This window comes from Nilaparvata lugens, chromosome 7 (genome assembly GCF_014356525.2).
Source record: "Nilaparvata lugens isolate BPH chromosome 7, ASM1435652v1, whole genome shotgun sequence".
NCBI lineage: Eukaryota > Metazoa > Arthropoda > Insecta > Hemiptera > Delphacidae > Nilaparvata > Nilaparvata lugens.
This window is the reverse complement of record NC_052510.1, coordinates 13,162,399-13,181,738: the sequence shown is the minus strand read 5'-3', so window position 1 is coordinate 13,181,738 and position 19,340 is coordinate 13,162,399. Positions and strand designations below refer to the sequence as shown.

At 34.2% G+C, this 19,340-nt stretch overlaps 2 protein-coding genes across 2 annotated transcripts in view; both read right to left on the bottom strand.

Moving 5' to 3' along the window:
* Positions 1-2,823, bottom strand: part of LOC111055392 (eukaryotic translation initiation factor 2 subunit 3, X-linked) — a 56,833-nt gene extending 54,010 nt beyond the window's left edge. The window contains exons 1-2 of the mRNA XM_022342584.2: positions 2,378-2,823; positions 982-1,045 (exon numbers count right to left, since the gene is read on the bottom strand). Of these exons, the coding sequence (XP_022198276.1) occupies positions 982-1,045; positions 2,378-2,449 (136 nt within the window). The 5' untranslated portion in view covers positions 2,450-2,823. The remainder of the gene's footprint in view (positions 1-981; positions 1,046-2,377) is intronic.
* A 14,058-nt stretch (positions 2,824-16,881) lies between these two features.
* LOC120352163 lies at positions 16,882-18,393 on the bottom strand. The gene has a single exon (XM_039431853.1). It carries the CDS (start codon positions 18,391-18,393, stop codon positions 16,882-16,884), a length of 1,512 nt encoding a protein of 503 aa, XP_039287787.1.
* Between the last annotated feature and the right edge of the window lie 947 nt (positions 18,394-19,340).

Sequence of the window (19,340 nt, the reverse complement as noted above, 5' to 3'; positions counted from 1 at the left end):
TTTTTGTAACCTTTGCGATTATTTTCCATGATGATTTTTTGTAAATGCTCTTAGGGTATGATTATGATTTTTTAGTTACCTTGTAATTAAGCCTGGTAATTTCCTTAACTGGTAATTACATGCTCTGTCTACATTGTAATAAAATTAAAAATAAATTGATTTGATAAAAAAAATCGGATATGGATAATTTTCTTAATACGCGTCCAGAGGTTCAACAGAACCAAAGTGTACGTCTGTCAAATTTCAAAGTTTTTGTTAGATTTGACAATTAATGGATCACTGCCATCCCGCTTTTGTATAGCATAAAGATCACATTTATCAACGATAGGTCTAATTCTCTCATCTCATCTCTCTTCCCACAAAATACATTTTTATATTGACGCTTGCTAAGCTAATGTATTGTAATGATGATAGTGGAATAAAAAAAAAATGCTGAGGAGTCGTGGCAAGGAGTCGAGGAGGAGGAATAAATTTCTATTTATTTCTAAGAGCCATGCCGCGACCCACCCACCATTTGGGGCGGCGAAAGCAGGGAGGCACTCGGACACTGCCCTCCCTGTAATTTTGAAGCAAATTTAATAATTGGTATGATCCAATAATACACTCTATTTTATATACTCAGTTTTTATTACTATTTTTAATAGTAAAAAGTCAAGGCAGATAATACCAAACGTTTAAATTTGCCGTGAATAAAGCAATACGATCGATATTTGTTACAATCATTGAGCCAAGCATCGATATGGTTCAACGTGGCAACATTGCACAACGAGTTTGTACAGGCTGCAGTGCGTGAACACAGCTCCGTGTGTCCCATCCTATAGCATTGAGTCTAGTAACAGTGTTGCCAATTTTTCAATCAGAGCACACAAGCTGAATATTGCTTGTCGGGCCGCCGGCCATTAGGTATTTTACTATTTCAATCCAATTGAAAATACAATAGACTTAATAAATTATTGGATAGCAAAATAAATTATCACTTACCAATATTAATAGTAGCTTGACGACTTATAACTTCTGGAGACAAAGCTGTCAACTTTGTAACATCCTGAAAAAACAATAGTTTATTATTGAATTAAAGTAATTAATCAGCTAAAGCTAATTTCTAGACAAAGGTAGGCTAAATAAATTATACATGTTGTAAAACAGACTCATTTAAAAATAGCCCTTTGATTTAAAGCAATTAGAACTTCCCGTTCCATTCATTGGGTTTAACTACAATTCAAGTGCCCAATAGCACCTAAATAGCACATCTATAGAAAAAAAGGAGAAATATATATATTTGATCAAGATAGTGACTGGATAATAGGCCTACGTAAATATGTGTGGGCTACTTGTATGGATATAGTCTACCTATAGGATAGAATCTAGAAGTAAACATTACCGCAATTTCTACTGCTATATTTATTGATTAATTTATTTTATATTCATTCTATAAAACCTAAACTAACTATAATATTACCTAAATTGCTAAACAATTGCATTGGACGCAATTTTATTACAAATGATAATATAGCCATGAGCCGAAAAACAAAAACTAGGCTATATAAATATACGTGCAATGGAATATCAAGAGCTGTTACAAGTGGATAGCCCTATAAATTTACTTGCGATCAAATATCAAGATCTGTAACATGTTGCTATTATTGTATTATTATTAAGGTACTTTGAACTTTATTAACAAAAATACTAGAGACCGACGGTTATTTTTGTAATTTTGCAATCAGAATAGCATACTAGATTAATTGCAACAAAAATTTGACGCCAAGTACAATGGCTACCGTTGTAACTGAGCCGGTGTAATAAAGTCCTCAGCTAGGCTATTATTAAAAAATGTTTACGGTATCTTATCTACAATAATATTAATAGGTGGCATAGTAAAATCTCTCCGGCTAAATAGTAGACTAGCAAACTCTTGGCCCAAATCAAAAAATATTTCAAATGATTTACAAAGGTTTATGATTTTATGAGATATGCCATCACTATAAACATAAGTTAATATCTTTTATTTCATCCTTTACTCACAATTTATTATGAGTCATAAAACTTAAAACACACACTCGTTTAGAATATAGCTCTTGATACTTAATAATGAGTAATCTTGAAAACCAAAATTAATAACAACTCATGTTAGCTTACTCAACACATAATAATCATGTGTCTACAAGCACAAAAATGGCCGTTTGGAATTTGGTTTTAAATAGGTTAAATATGGGATAAAACTGTTACAATTATTATCAACCAATATAAAATAATGTCGGATTTTATTGAAAAAAGCAAAACATATTATTAAACAACGCAAGGTATTATTATCAGCTAGAAATACAAATATTATAAAAAAAAGAAATGCAACATGTATGCAATAATTCCAGGAACTTACGAGTGTGGAAAGGTCCTGCTTTGAAAGACTTGGTTGTCCCGATTGTGTCACATTATTTTCAACTGCCGACATAGTTTAGAAAGAATATGAAAAGAAGAGCTATTTAATAGAAATTAATTAATTAAAACGCCTAGAATATCTAAACACGAGAAGAAACAACCCATCAACACGAAGCACAAGATCAAGAAACCGCCAAGTTGATCTTGATCGTCTGGAAGTTTCGTCATCAACCAAGACCTGTTTGATCAGGAGAGAAAAATGTCGACTCCAACACAAAATTTAAAACAAGGATTAAATTAATAATTTGTTATATTTTGATTTTGAAAAATTTTTCAGTATTAGAAAATAATAATTCTTGAGAAAACATATTTAAATACTATACGAACAAAGAATTTCTGAGATTGAATCCATAGAGTCGCCAGCAACGAGCTATTATAGTAAACTATGGAGTGGCTGTTGGTGTGCTTACAGCGCTCTCAATGTGTTACACGGCCAACTAAGGGCAGCCATGACAGAGAGAGGCAAGATTTCAAGAAGAGCAAGTCTGCCACTGCAGGAATAGATGTGTTTATTTTTATTCAAATTGATTTCTATCAATATTAAATTATCATTACAATTGGTACTTTTACGAAAATTAAATGAGGTATGTGTGAGAATATTTATCTCATTGAAATAACCTCTAGAATGTTCAGAATCGACTGAGGATACAAAATATAAATGGTCTATAGGAGTAGGCTAGACTAGATCATGTCGACTATTTCATAATTTTGTTTGTGATATTACTTACGAATTGAATTGCATATGAAACTACAGTCGAGTTGGATGGATTTAGACTTATTAAACATTTCAACTGTACACTGTTAATATATTATTTATTTGTATTGTGTAGAGAATGTCAATGAAGTCATTCATCATACAAAAAGTTCCCACAGTCACAATTTTTTTGGTATGTGTTTGTATATATTGCCATTATTTTATTGACTGCACTATCCCCAACGCAAGGTAACAAGAGGCGTTTTTATGTTGAGAAGATAAAAGGAAATAGTGTGTCAAAATTTTTTAGTAAATGTCTACTATAGTTACGTTCATTCACATCTTTTGTATGGAGCAATATTATGGGCCAATTGTAGTGATTTCCATTCACGTTTTGTGTTACAAAAAAGAGTACCTAATAAGAACCATCTATATACGGTAATGTTCCTCCCCTTAAGCACTGCAAACCGCTATTTGTTAGATTGAGAATTGTGTGTTTGCCGTGTATTTTTATTTTTCAATGTTTATTATTTATAAAGATTAACTTGCTCTCATTGTCTAGTCATTTTGATGTTTATTCGCACAACACAAGAAATAGGTTGAACCTAGAAACGAATATTGTTGGTATAAATCTAGTCATATCAGTTTTAGGGCTTGTACAATTAAGTTTTATAATCAGTTACCGTTACATATAAAGAGGCTTACTAGTGAGTGAATATAAACTTAACATTAAGGATTTTCTAATAAGAAACCTGTTTTTATACTAATGATGAATATTTTGCCTTTAATATGGAGAATTTGTAAGACGTTAATGTGATGATTTCTTGTTTTTATGTGGTATGATTATATGTTTTTTATGTAATAATTTATGTAATTTTCTCATGAAGTTGCCTATACAAATTGTAATTTGTCTTTGAAAATAAATTGACTTTGATTTGATTCATAGCCTAAAGCTGGGTTTACACCAAAGTTATTAACAAAATGTTGATAGCTTAATCCTTATGGATACTATTACATTGAAAGGAACTTGACAAACACATATTATGTTCATCAAGTTTATGATAAGTTATGTTCAATCTAATAGAATATATATATAGGGATTAAGCTATTAACATTTTGTTAATAACTTTGGTGTAAACCCAGTTTAATAGATTATAAACATGTTTTGTTGAACTGAGTAGCCTTCTATTTAACTAAAACTCTTAAAAATTAATAATTTTTAAAGAGTAGCCTACTATAGCCTTTTACTAGCTACTAAATTCATGTACTTACTAATAGCTATGGAATTCTATTGTGCAAAATTTATATTGTTTGGTGCTAAAGAATGTTACTTAATTCAATTAACTATAAATATAACAAATCATTATTAGATTGTTCGTCTTTCGTTGGTTTTTTATACCCATTTGTAGTCCAACTAGATATATATAAAATGTGTATATTAAATTTCACAAAGTGAACAACTATATTAAATAATAGAGAATATATTATTTTGAATATTATTATGATGGTATGTGGAATAAATGCATGCTATTTTGTTGAAAATGAAGACTGGACATACAGCTTACATTCTACCAGAATAGTGTATACGTCTATTTTACATATTATAAAATAATATAATCAAGGTCTATAAAGAGACCATGACTATAATAGTATCTATATAATAAGAGAGAGTAGGATTGTGTTTGTTCATTTGTTCGCATCAAAACATGTCAACTTGTGGATTGCATACCGGAAATGATTCAGATCTCCTTATTTTGAACATAGATTCTAAAAATATCAATCTCGTGCACCTGGAAGCGCAAATTTCAATTTTCCTTCTAGATTTTTCAAAATTAATGTTCAAACTTCATTAATAGTACATACGATTTCATAAAAAAAATCACCAAATCATATGGTCGGAATTAAATTTTTTTTCATATTAAAGAACTGGATTATACATGTATACAGGTGTAAAGTAGAATAGGAAAATTATGTTTGACGCATCATCACTCGTCTGAACTACTGGACTGATTTACTTGAAATGCTGCTTATAAATTCTTAATCAACCGAGGATTCTTATAGGCCTATTTTCAATTCTTCTGGATTTCATTACGTCAAGTTTTAAAATAAACCCTTGCGAAGCACGGGTTACCTGCTAGTGATATATAATGATGATGATGATAATGATGGTATACAAACTTGACTGGAATGAACATAGGCATTAGCTTATATGTATGATTATGTTATGCCTGTTGTTTTTAAATGTGTGATTTTATACCGGCATTAGGCGGTAATAGTTCTATGACATGAAAAAATGATTTCGTACAACTTATTTCCAAAGACCTTAAAGAGATAATCTTTAAGGTCTTTGCTTCTTTCATATGATCTGAATATGACAGTAATATTACCGTCCAATAGCGTCCTCAAGTTAGTTTGTTATTTTTTTGACTACCGTACCTATCATACTTTGCCTTCTTGTTTTGAACTATGAGATATTGTAGATAATAAGTAAATAAGTACCGTCAGCTGGTATCAAAGAAACTTCAACATAAACTGGTTTTTCGAATTATTTGTTCGAAATAACATAAAAATCCAATCTCTAAAATCATAATATTGCAGTTACGGTATGGCTTTTTAACTTGTAGAGCACTTGTACGGCTAAGCAGTATCAACAATGTAACTAAGGCTTCAAGTAAAGCAATTCAAACAGTTAATTTTATGGATGCATAACAACTGTAATACATACATTTAAAATGTTTAATAAAAATTCAATGTAGTTCTTATTAAATATAACTGATTTGCGCCTTGTATTTTATGCAAATTCCCATTATAACAATAGGGTCATTCAAATTTCCCGCCTCTTCTTGCCTCTCTCTGTCATGGCTGCCAATGTTCAATTCGTAACAGGAATACTGGCCACTCAGCCGCTCTATAGTTTACTACAATAGTCGTTGGTCGCCAGTATTTCGTCAATCCACGAAATGGTGGCCAAAAAGATTACCCGTCGATAACCTAGACAGCTCACCAGTTGCTCGAAGCATATAGTAGAATGGAGGTGAATAAAATATTTATGAACAAATTTCAATAGGCTGACATTTAGTGCCAGTTGCACAAGAGCCAGCTAATTTTCATTGTCATTAATTTCATGAGATCTAATCAGAGAAGCCTTCTTTTTGAAAAAGTCTTAGTAGATATAAAAGGCCGGTTCTGGGGCACAAGTGCCCCAGAACCGGCCTTTATCTCAAGGTCATCCAGGTCAACCACCCCAACCTCAAGGTCATCCAGGTCAACCACCCTAACCTCAAGGTCATCCAGGTCAACCACCCTAACCTCAAGGTCATCCAGGTCAACCACCCTAACCTCAAGGTCATCCAGGTCAACCACCCTAACCTCAAGGTCATCCAGGTCAACCACCCTAACCTCAAGGTCATCCAGGTCAACCACCCTAACCTCAAGGTCATCCAGGTCAACCAACCCAACCTCAAGGTCATCCAGGTCAACCACCCTGACCTCAAGGTCATCCAGGTCAACCACCCCAACCTCAAGGTCATCCAGGTCAACCACCCTAACCTCAAGGTCATCCAAAAAAAAAAAAAAAAAAAAAAAAAAAAAAAAAAAAAAAAAAAAAAAAAAAAAAAAAAAAAAAAAAAAAAAAAAAAAAAAAAAAAAAAAAAAAAAAAATTAAAAAAAAAAGTCTTTTTCTCTAAGCTTCTTGGCTAGATCTTTCTTCTGAGAATCTCGGTGTAGTAGATTTGCATAAAAATTTGCCATTGGTAGAACAATTGTGACGTAGACGTGACGTCAGTGGCAGGCAGTAGAATATAATTCCTTTAATTACAATAATAACTCAGTTTATATAATTCTTAAACTGCTTAATCTTCTAGACATAGTTCCTCTTATACAATGTACATAGCGTATATGATAAGGCAGGTTGTTGTCTGATAGTAGATTAACATATGTTGTTTTCAACGATCACCTTTTTGGTGCTATTTCTATGCACTATGATTGGCTAGGCTTGCCAAAGAGGTCTAATCACTATGTGGTTCAGTTGAAATAATAATTAATAAATTAATATTCTTATACAATTTTTATTATGTCTGAGATTGTTATAATTTATTTCTGCTGTCTTTATCAATAATATAATTTCATGCTATGACCTAGTTAGTTACAATAAGACTTGACATTATAATATAATTTCTTAAGTAATAAATAATTTCAACAATAATATAACATTTTATTTTTTATTTGAAATTCTTGGTCCTTTATTGATAGTTTTTTAATTTTTAGAAATGATATTATACCTTGCATGAAACCGGCATGACATTTGACAAATACTTTGAATCGGTCAGCTGTGTTCGAGCCGCTTTAAACATCTGATTGGCAGTAAACAAAGTGTAACCTCAAAATTCAATGAGCAATTCATAAATAATTCGTGCTTTATTTGCAGAATAATTATAATTTTATTGAATAATTTTCTAGAAAATATTCAGTACAGAACGGTACTCTTATCTAATATACAGTTCTGATAAGTAAGCTTTATCGCTCGGTCGCTAACTATTCCTTTAGCAAATTCTTTCATTTTAAAAGGTAATCACAATTTTTCTCTCTTCTCATGAGGTCTATTTAAAAAATTCATCACAGTACCAATGCATTTTATAGTTATATATATTTATATTATATTCATGATTTAACAATTAAGTTCAAAATCAAATCAAATCAAATCAAATCAAATTATTTTTATTGCATGAAAAATTACAAACAATGGTGTACACTTCACAAATTTGTAATGATTTTATTACTTAACTAATCTTAGACACTAACAACTAGAGTAGATATTAGACAATATTGACAAAATTAAAATACAGTCATACACAAATTGTGAAGAAAAAAAGAAATATCATGCTTCTCCTCCACGAAGGCTGTAGCCTGTGTGTGGAAAGGAGTCTGGTTTTTATAAGAAAAGTATAATAATTTGTAGCATAAGGTAAGGATAGTTTTTATAGATGAATAAAATATTGTAATATCTGGTAAGTTACCTGCGGTATTGTACTAGAGTAGTTAAGCTACTCTATTTTTAGAGAAAAAATATATAAGTAGATGAATAATTGCTTTAAAAAAACAAATAATTCAATTGAATAACAAATTGGTACATACATGCAGTAAATAAACTAGAGTAAATTTAAAAAATATTACCAAATGAAGAATAGCCTGAAAAAGTTGCCCCAATCATTCTAGATGAAATATGATATTCAAAGAGAATAATATGATAAATAGTTGAAGTAGAAATCAGTTAATATACATATTCAGTCAAAACATTGGAACAACACATTGAAAATTATTGAAAAATGTTGATATCAATATAACTAGGAACATACAGCTGGATCACGAGTTTAATATAATTATTATTGATAGCTGGAATGGATCATGAGCTCTATATTTTCCCTTCCTATCTCTCTCAACCATATTTTAATGTATTTTTTGTACATATAGGGTGTACAGTTATGAACATTACGGAGGATGGTTGGCATGTTTCTGTATAAAATATGTGCAATGTAATGGGTGTTTGTTGTTGAATGAGTTTTTATAAGTCTCGGAATTTCAATGCCTAATGAGTATGCTGAGCGTGTTGTGCGATTATGAGTTATTTTTTTGAACATATTGTTACTGTTTAAGCGAATGTAAAGAAGTAAACACTTGACATACAATTGTCGAATATCTAGAACATTGAACTCATCATATATTTCATTTGATGGCGTTCGAATGGTTTATTCAGAGCTGTTTTAATAATTCGTTTCTGTGTAATGAGTAGAGGATTGAGTATGGATTTGTACGCCCCTCCATAGGCTAAAATTCCGGCAGTTATCACAGATTGGACGTAAGCAAAATAAACTTTTCTCAAATCATCTATTGTTAGGAATTGGCGTAGGTTTAGGAATATGTAAATAGATCTCCGGATTTTGTTTTTCAAGTGGTTTATGTGGTCTGACCATTTTAATTTATCGTCAACTATAATGCCCAAATATTTATATGAACTGACTCGCTCAATGGACTCGCAGCGGCAATGAATATTGTTAGGGTTTAAACAAGAATGTAAAGTTATTGAGTCAATGGGAGGATCCTGACTTTTTCGCAGAGAAACTTCAATGAATTTGGACTTTCCTATATTGAGTGTTAATATATTTTGGTCAAACCACGCTTTCAACAGGTGTAGGTCAGTGGATGCCTTTTGATACATTTCGTCTCTATTTCTACCGGTAACATGTAGCGCTGTGTCATCAGCGAATAAGAAAAGGCTGCCAGTGAGAGGTAGTTTAGCCAGGTTATTGATATAGATTAGGAATAATAATGGTCCCAATGTGCTTCCTTGCACCACACCGTAATCAATAGAATTTAAGCTGCTCTCAACTCCCATTATTTGGACAGCCTGTTTCCTATCCGTTAGGTAGCTGTTGAACCAGCTGAATGACTCATTACGGACACCTATGACCTCAAGCTTTTTCATTAGTTTAGATCTATCTACTGTATCGAATGCTTTAGCTAAGTCAAGAAAGATTATACAGTTATTTAGGTTGTCATTAAGTGAGCTGTTAACTTCTTTGGTTAAATTATACAATGCATCCGATATGTTTCTGTTATTCCTGAACCCAAATTGTCTGTCCGTTAAAATGTCATTTGTTTCAATGTAATTAGCTAACTGGAATTTAATAATCTTTTCCAAAATTTTCGAGAAAATACTCAAGAGAGAGATAGGTCTATAGTTGTTTTTTATAGATTTGTCACCATTTTTGAAAAGAGGAAAAACTCTGGCTATTTTAAAACTGTCTGGGAAGATACCTTGTTTAATACTCAAGTTATAAATATGTTTAAGAGGAGTTAGAAAAATATTTATATTTCTTTGTACAAATCTGGTTGGAATGTTATCATATCCGGGAGCAGACATACCTCTAAGTTTTGAAGTGAATATGATGATATCATCTTCACTTATCGGTGACATACAGAAATTAGTTTCAAGGCGATAGTTCTCATCATCCAAAACTGGTGGATTATTTGAGTTCACCGCCCTTGCCAAATTCTCTCCCACATGTGAAAAGAAACAATTGAATTCATTAGCTACTAACTTGGTCTTTTCCAGTGTTGAAACGGATCCATTATCTACTGTCTCAAAGTGCTCCAATGGAAATCCTTCTTTATTATTGTTACCTCTACCAGATATCTCATTTATAATGCTCCAAAACTTTTTTGGATCATTCCCACTTTCATTTATTTTATTTCTATAGTATTGATTTTTAGTGGTTTTTAGTAAGTGATTCAGTCTATTTCTGTAGTTTTTAAAGTTATTGATTAAATCTCTATTAAAAGGTTGTTTTTTTGTTAATTTGAATAATCTGTCTCTTTCCCTAATCGATCTTACTAGTCCTTTCGTTATCCAAGGTTTTATTGTTTTAAGACGAGAATTATCTTGAGTAACCTGTCTTTTAGATTTGTCTATGTTACATTTTATAATGGAATAAAAATTATTTGTCGCAATATTGACGTCTTCCTCCATTGTAACAGAGCTCCATGTTTCCTCATTGAAAGTGGATAATAAGGTTTCATTGTGAATATAAAACTTGGGAAGATCAAATTTTGTATTGTCTTTGGATTTGGCAGTAATTTGAATGGATACAATGTAATGATCTGTAATTGCCACTTTGACGATAGCTGATTTAATTGCATTACAGTTAACATTGTTTAGAAAAATATGGTCAATCAGGGTGCTGCTATTTCTAATTTGTCTAGTCGGTTTATCGATACAGTTGATAAAGCCACTTTCATAGAGCATATTCAGATATGAATCAGTTTGTAAGTCATTGTTCAGTATGTTTATGTTCATATCTCCTACCAATATATTTGCTTTACCTTTCCTCTCAATGCTATTGTAGTGAGTATTAAGATGATCAATGAAATCGGCAATATGTGTATCGTGATTCCGATAAACGGCAAGGATCGAGTAATCTGTTTTGTCATAACAAAAATTAATTTCTAAAGTATTGACTCCACCGATATTCATGCAACGTCCTACTGATGATAAAGAATTCTTGACAAAAACAATAACTCCATCGTTCCTATTTCGTTTATCTATCGTTTGATAAGTTGTATAGCCTTCTAACTGTTTGTTATCATCTGCATTGAGCCAAGTTTCGGTAAGGACGATGATATCTATTTCACAATTTAATGATCCAAGTCCTACCAGTAGATTATCAATGTTCTCATTGTAGCTTCTAATATTCAGATGTATTAATTTCAAGCTTTCTTCATTTGGATTAAAAAAGAGATTAAAAGAATGAAATGTATCGAACTCTTTACAAGAGATTAGATTATAGTTTTCCAATTCTGATTCATGTCTATCCATATATCGTTATTCAGCGAATGCTCCGCCCGCTCAACCGCCTTATCATATCATAATAAGGCATACCAAAAGAGAGAGAAAAAGAGCAAGATCTAGATAGTATCCAAGCATCTAAGCATAGGAAAAAACTACTATTTGAGTCTATCAGTCTATATGATTGAGCAATAAAGTTCAGAGTGAAGAGAAAAATCATAGCAAAGAATAAATATGTAATAATATTAAACAATTGAACTTCCATTTTCGAAAAATAAGAAGTATATATACTCATATAAGACCTATTTCGTATGTTATATTTAATTGAAATGAAATTTGATTGGATGATTGTATTAATATTTTGTTATGTTATATAAATAATATGTGTACCTCATATTATTTTAAAAATTAAAACTTTAATTGTACTTGGGTTTTTATTTAGGTACTCATTTTTTCATATAATTTTAATCACTTCAGGATAAATCATACAAGAGCATTTTATTTATTGAGTTATAGATCACATTATTTGGCTTTTGTCTGCACTAATATAAGTACGTTTCTATGAGTGGTTCACCTCTGAATTATTATCACTCCATGCTCAAATTCTCTCCAGTATGAAATTTAATTATTAATATCAAATATTGGGAAACAAATTTAAAATTAGAAGAACGAAAAAAGAAAAATAACAATCTTATTGGTTCCTGACCATGTTTATGTACTAACTAAAATTATGTATATAGAGTTCATAAATCATTTGGACATTAATATCATTTAGCATATTAATAGTCAGAATTTATACAGTAGGAAAAAAACAAAATGAAACATACGGGTCCTTGGATTGTCCATTCCTGTATTTCTGGTCACCTGCTTTTATGTGTTAGTCTGGTTGTTATCACAGGCAGCGTCGATATCTTGTGGAGTGAACACTCGGATTGGCGGGTCGTCAGCTCGCACCTTCACCCACATCTTCGCGTTCTTGAACCAGGCCCCGTTGATCTTCTTCTCCCTCACAAGATTCTTTCCATAAGAGAGTAGGAATTTGTTTTTCGGAGTGAGATGATCATTTATATACACGTCCCCAGCTGGTAATGAGTCGCTTACGTCCTTTGTGGTTAGACGCTGATCTCTTTTTTTCCCGGCCGACATCCATGAATTTTGGTACCTCTTGAAATGAATGACACTATTATAGAAGGAATTTTCCCTTTTTTTGTTGAAGGTATGCGATGAGCTATAGAAATATCTGACCGAGAAAAGGATAATTTCAAAGCTTTAGCAATGTTCTCGATAATTAGATAGATATCTTCATTCTGAGTAAACGGAATACCCACTATTTCTATATTGTTTTTACGCGTGTATTGCTGCACATCACTGATCTCCTGTCTAGCTAGCCACAAATCCTCGTTAAGTTTTTTTGTTTTTCACTTTCAGACCCTCACATTCCGCTTTTAGGTTTCCTATATCCAATTGCACTTTGCTCAGATCACTTCGAAGTCCATTTAAAGCTGTTGTGTTTGAGTTCACCGCACTTTCAAAAGAGTAGAATTTTGAAGTAGATGGTTTGAGACTGACAATTAAATTCTAAAATGACTTAAATTCGAAAATGACAAGTTTAATTATGAATTAGGTTCCAATACATGGAGTAAATGACATAGTCAAAAATGACTAGTGTAATTATGAATTAGGTTCCAATACATACAACCTTTCATTCCCAATGTAAACCACAGTTTACATCAACTTTCCTGACCAATTACATCCAAACACGACATAATTTTCTCTAGTTGACAGTTGTAAACTGAAGTTCACACATTTTAGTTGCCATGTTTGCCGCTAGGTGACCGTAGCATACAGCAGAGCTTCAAAATATAACCTTATTCATTGATGTATCAGCCATGCAGTACGTGTGATTACTGCATATGAACGAGGCATTTTCTAAGGTAAGTTTTATAAATATTTTCTTAGTAATCTGGTTATGAAAAATATATTCTACTAGAATAGGTAAATAAGCATCAGTTCAATACATCTGTGTTGAAATATATCTTAATATTCTTGAAGATAATGATGAAAATATTTTTGTAAACTGTAGTTTACATTGGGCAGATATGGTGGTCATGATCTGTATCTTGTCTGATTTTGTATTCACAGTTTCTAATAAGTTTCTTTGACATGAACCTACTATGTAATAAAGCTGATAATGTATTCTAATTATTTTTTATGCTGCTTTCCAAATTAAAGTGAGTAAAAATTGTTTTCTTTGTATATAGGCAAGATGGACTCAAACCGGCATTTGAGGGATGACGAGATTGAAGCTTTATTAGGAGTGGACTGGGACTGCTCAGACATAGAAGAAGATGATGAATTGGACATTGTGGCAGATAAATTGTTGAGGGGCAGATCACTGTGCAGGAATTCCTCGCAGAACAAGAGGAGAATGAGGAAGAGCTTATTCGTCAAGTTGAAGAAAATTTACAGGTAAATAATAATTTTACTAAAACTTTTTTATAAAGAATTGAAATTTTGTGTTTCAGATGAGATATTACATCTCTTATCTCACTCTTATTCAAATTATATTATTATAATATATCCAAAATATTGATCTCAAATCCAACCAAGAATCCAATAAATTTTAATTGATTTCAGATTCTTCCTGAACCTTCATCTTCTGTAGCAGCAGAAGCAGCAGAAGCAGCAGTAGCAACAGACACATCAGAGAGGCCTACCACAAAGAGAAAATATAAGTGGAAGAAAGTGCCTTTCTATGCTCCAGATGTGCAATGGAAGGGTTCTCTGCCTCCACCTCCAGATGAAGAACTCAGTGCACTTGATTACTTCAAAATGTTTTTTCGGATGATATGGTGAAAAATATTATGATGGAGACAAACAAGTATGCACATCAGAAAAACAATGTTTTGCTAGATATAACTACTCATGAAATTGAGTGTTATATATCAATTTTACTACAAATGGGTTTGGTGAAAATGGCCAGTTATAGGATGTATTGGGCCAATGATTGCCGCTATCCACCAATCGCGGATGCTTTATCTAGGAATAGATTTGAAGCAATAAAACAAAACATTCATTATAATGACAATGCTGCTCAACCAGCTCGTGGTCATGATGACTACGATAAACTTTACAAAGTAAGACCTCTACTTGAAGGGTTAAGGGATAACTTGAAAAAAATTCCACCTGATGAAAAACACTCAGTTGATGAGCAACTAATACCCTTCAAGGGAAGATCGAACTTGAAACAGTACAATAAATCAAAACCTCACAAGTGGGGGTTCAAGGTTTTTACTAGAGCAAGTTGTACTGGGATAATTCATGATTTTGCTGTTTATGTAGGCTCAGGAACATGTCCCACAGCAAACTTAGGTGTTTCTGGTGATGTGGTCGTACATTTAACAAATTCATTACAGCAGGATCAAAACTTCAAAATATATTTTGATAACTGGTTTTCTTCACTTCATCTGGTTGAACATTTGAAAGGGAAGGGTATGTGGTGTGTGGGGACAATAAGATCAGACAGGATGGGCAAGTGTCCATTATTGTCTGAATTAGAACTGAAAAAAAATGGTCGAGGTTCATTTGACTACAGAGTTGAAAACGATTCTAACCTTATTGTAGTTCGCTGGTTAGATAAAAAAGCCATCCAATTGGTATCATCATATTGTGGTGCTGAACCTACTGACAAATGTAAGAGGTTCAGTCAGAAAGATAAGGAGCACATTGAGGTCACTCGCCCAAATATTGTATCTGAATACAATAAATTCATGGGTGGTGTTGACCTGGCCGATATGCTCATTGAGCTATATAGAATTGATCTCTGGTCAAAAAAGTGGTACACCAGAATTGTATACTGGTGCATAAATGTATCAGTTGTCAATGCCTGGTTGCTATATCGCTGCCACCAATCACAAAAAGGTGAAAAAAAGGTCATGAGCTTGCTAAAAATGCAAGCAGAAATTGCAAATATGCTTGTATCATATAAGAAGATCAATATATCGAAGAGAGGACGTCCCAGTTCCTCTAATGTGGAAGTGAAAAAGAAAAGGGCTGCAAATGAAGGACAATCAGGCAGCAAGCATTTGGCTTAACAATGTTGGGCACTTGCCTGAATATGCATATGTAATTGATGACACAAAACGATGCAAACTATGTGCTAAAGAAAGAGTAAGGTGCAAAGAATGTAGTGCCCAGTTGTGTAAAAAAAGATGCAAACTTTGTTCTAAAGGGTGTGACAACAGTTACTTACTTACTTACTCCTCAGCTCTACAGGTCTTTGCAACCCTTGGCCTCCCTCACATAGCCTCTCCATCTGTCACGATCCTCGGCCTGCCCCCTCCAGTTACGAACTCCAAGCATTCTCAGATCTCGTTCCACGTCATCCGTCCATCTATTTCTCGGTCGACCTTTTCTTCTTCTTTTATATATCCTGTCCTTCCATATACATTTCACTACTCTTTCATCTCCCATTCTCACCATATGTCCCATCCATCTTATTCTGCCAGCTTTAATAAACCGCACAATGTCTTCATTGTTTAAGAACTGCTCTATTTCCAAATTTTTTCTTCCTCTCCAAAGACCATTCTCAAAAACAGGACTCATGATTCTTCTCACTACCTTCCTTTCAAAAACTCTCAATCTTTGCACATCTCCAGCTGTAAGCACCCATGTTTCCGAACCGTAACTCACCACAGGCCTCACCAATGCTTTGTATAATTGTAATTTCGTAGCTCTAGATATCAATCGAGATTTGAACAACTTGATATTAGCATAGTATGCCCTGTTTCCCGCCATGATCCTGCTGTTAATCTCTGCTGAGACTTTCCCACTACTTGTCACAAGTGTTCCCAGATAGACAAATTCTTCTACCTGTTGAAATTTGTAGGGTCCAATTTTCATGTCTCTAGCAACTCTCCTTCCTAGGCCTACTGCTGGTGACACTCTCAGATACTTTGTCTTGGCCTCATTTATCTCCAATCCCATTGGTTCACTATTGATTGCCAGTGATGTGAAGGCTTCTCTCAAGGCTGTACTGTTCTAGCTACTATGACCAGATCGTCTGCATATCCACACACTTGCCATAGTCTATTTACTATGGTGCTTCCATGCGTGATACCTTTTACTGCTTCATGGAGAGCCAAATTAAACAATAATGCAGACAACGCATCTCCTTGCCTTACACCGTACTTTACAGGGAAACGCCTCCCAACAGTCTTGCCTATTCTTACTCTGGAGAAGGTCTCATTTAGGGTAGCAGCCACTAGCCTTATTAATTTTGAAGGTAAGTTATTCTTATCCAGTGCTTCAAGTAGCTTTCTCCTGTATAAACTGTCGAACGCTCTCTTGTAGTCTACAAACAGCATGTGGAGACTTATATCGTGCTCTATACACTTTTCCATTGCCTGTCTCAATGTGAAGATCTGGTCCACTGTGCTCCTGCCTTTTCTAAATCCTCCTTGGTAGTCACCAAGCACTGCCCTGCAAAAGGAGTGAGCCGTTGAAGTAGGATATTTGTGAAGGCTTTATAAGCAATGCTAAGCAAAGAGATTCCTCTATAATTTTCACAAACCATTTTATCCCCTTTTTTAAAGATTGGGCAGATCATGCTTGTCTTCCAATCATCGGGCATTTTCTCATCTCTCCATACCATCAAAATTAATTCATACAGCTCCTTTTTCAATCTATCTCCTCCACTCTTTATCATCTCACTGAGAATGCCATCCTCACCAGGAGCTTTATTGTTCTTTAGAGCTGCTATTGCTCTCTCTAGTTCTTGAATGGTAGGTTCTGCAGTTTCTTCATCTTCCCTGTCAACATTGTGTGGCATTTCAAAACGACAGCTTGGCTGTCCATCTTCTTCTCTCTCATTCAACACCTCCTCGAAATGCTCGGTCCACCTATTTAAGACCATCTCATTACTAACCACATGCCCATTTTTGTCTTTACAGCCGTTCAACCTTGCCTGGAACCCTTTTCTGAACCAGTTCACTTCTTTGTACAATTTTTTACTCTGGTTGGTTCCACTCAATGTTTGTAGGTGTAGAATCTGTTGCTTGATTGCTTCTCTCTTTTTCGACCTTAGAATTGATTTTGCTCTCCTTCTTAATAAATTGTAGTTTGCTCTAGCTCCTCTTGTATCTCTTTGCAACATCTTATTTCTAGCATCGTTCCTTTCCCTAATTGCTTCTTCACACTCCCTATCGAACCATTCCTGATTTCTTGCCATTTTTTCTACCCCTATGGTCTCTTTGGCAGATCTCTCTAAAATGCTCTGTATCCTCTTCCACTGAACATTCACATCCGCTTCTTCCATTTCGCTCTGTCCAAACTTCCTATCTATATCATTTTGAAATATCTGTCTCTCTCTATCCATCCTCAACTTACTGACATCCCACTTGCACCTTTTCACCCCATTCTCCTTGCGTATATTGGCCAGTCTAAATCGTATTACAGCTCTAACCATGAAGTGGTCAGAGTCGCAGTTTGGTCCTCTCATTGTACGCACATCCAATACACCCGAGGCATGCCTTGCAGACACCAAAACATGATCAATCTGATTCACAATTTTGGTGCCTGGTGCTTCCCATGTTCCCAGGTGTATCCTTTTATGAGGAAAGCAGGTACTCCTGATAATCAATCTGTTGCTCTCTGCAAACTGTGCAACTAGAAACCCATTACTATTGGATTCTTTATGGAGTGAATATTTTCCAGCCACTGACCTAAGGGCACTTTCTCTCCCTACTTGAGCATTCAGATCCCCCAAGACCAGTACCATATCGTGTTGGCTAATCCGTTCTAATTTACTTGTTAACATGTCGTAGAAATCTTCTTTTACCTGCTCATCAGCATCTTCTGTAGGGGCATAGACAGAGACCAACGTTACATTTCTAAATCTTCCCTTCAGTCTGATTATACACATTCTTTCCGATATTGGCTCAAAATTTAGTAATTTTTTTCTCATTTCAGCCGTAATGAAGAAGCCTGTACCGCCATATCCAGTCCTATCTTCTGTACCACTATACAGCAAAGAGAAGTCTTTTTTATCGATCTGTCCTCTACCTTGCCACCTTATTTCCTGCAAAGCAACTATATCCAAATTGAATTTTGAAATTTCCAATGTTATCTCTTTCATCTTACCAGGCGCCAACATTGTTTTAACATTCCACGTTGCCACTTTCCAATCCATATCTCTCCTGATCTTAGATCGCTTATTCCGTAAATCATTATTCAAAGTTGGGTCTGTATTCCTGTTATTAATCCGAAAATCCTGTCCTATCTGAGGCTTTGTTGTGGGTTTCACAACGAGTGTGAGTTTTTCCGGGGAAGGGTGTTGGCCCTACGCCCAACCCCCAACCTGGAGGACCAGGGTCCTTTTTTTAGAGTTGCCATCTCCTAGGTACTTGCTTCCACTACAGCTTTCAGAGCGTAACCTACCCTGGATTTAATTTGGGTTAACTCCCTAGGTTCATCCGCCCTCTCTGCCGTTGGGATTTCTCCTCATCCGCCTTCAAGGCCGTTGACCGGCTTGCTAGTTTTGGTCCACCCCGGCTATTTAATTTCACCGGTACCTCCCATATCTGGGAGGCATTCCCCTATCCGCCACCTGGGGAGGCGCCCGATGGAGGACTAGCAACCTCTCACGGGTGTGACAACAGTTAGGTGCATCAAATGTAATGTCCACTTGTGTTTCACACCAACAAGGAATTGCTTCACTACATACCACAATAAATAATGATTTTCATGTTCTTCACAAAGTAATGTTGGATGTACATGTTTTATACATGTACATGTCTTCAAATTCTTCTGAATTTATATTTGTAATACATGTATTTGATTTTTAGAAGAATTTACAATGTGGTTTATAAT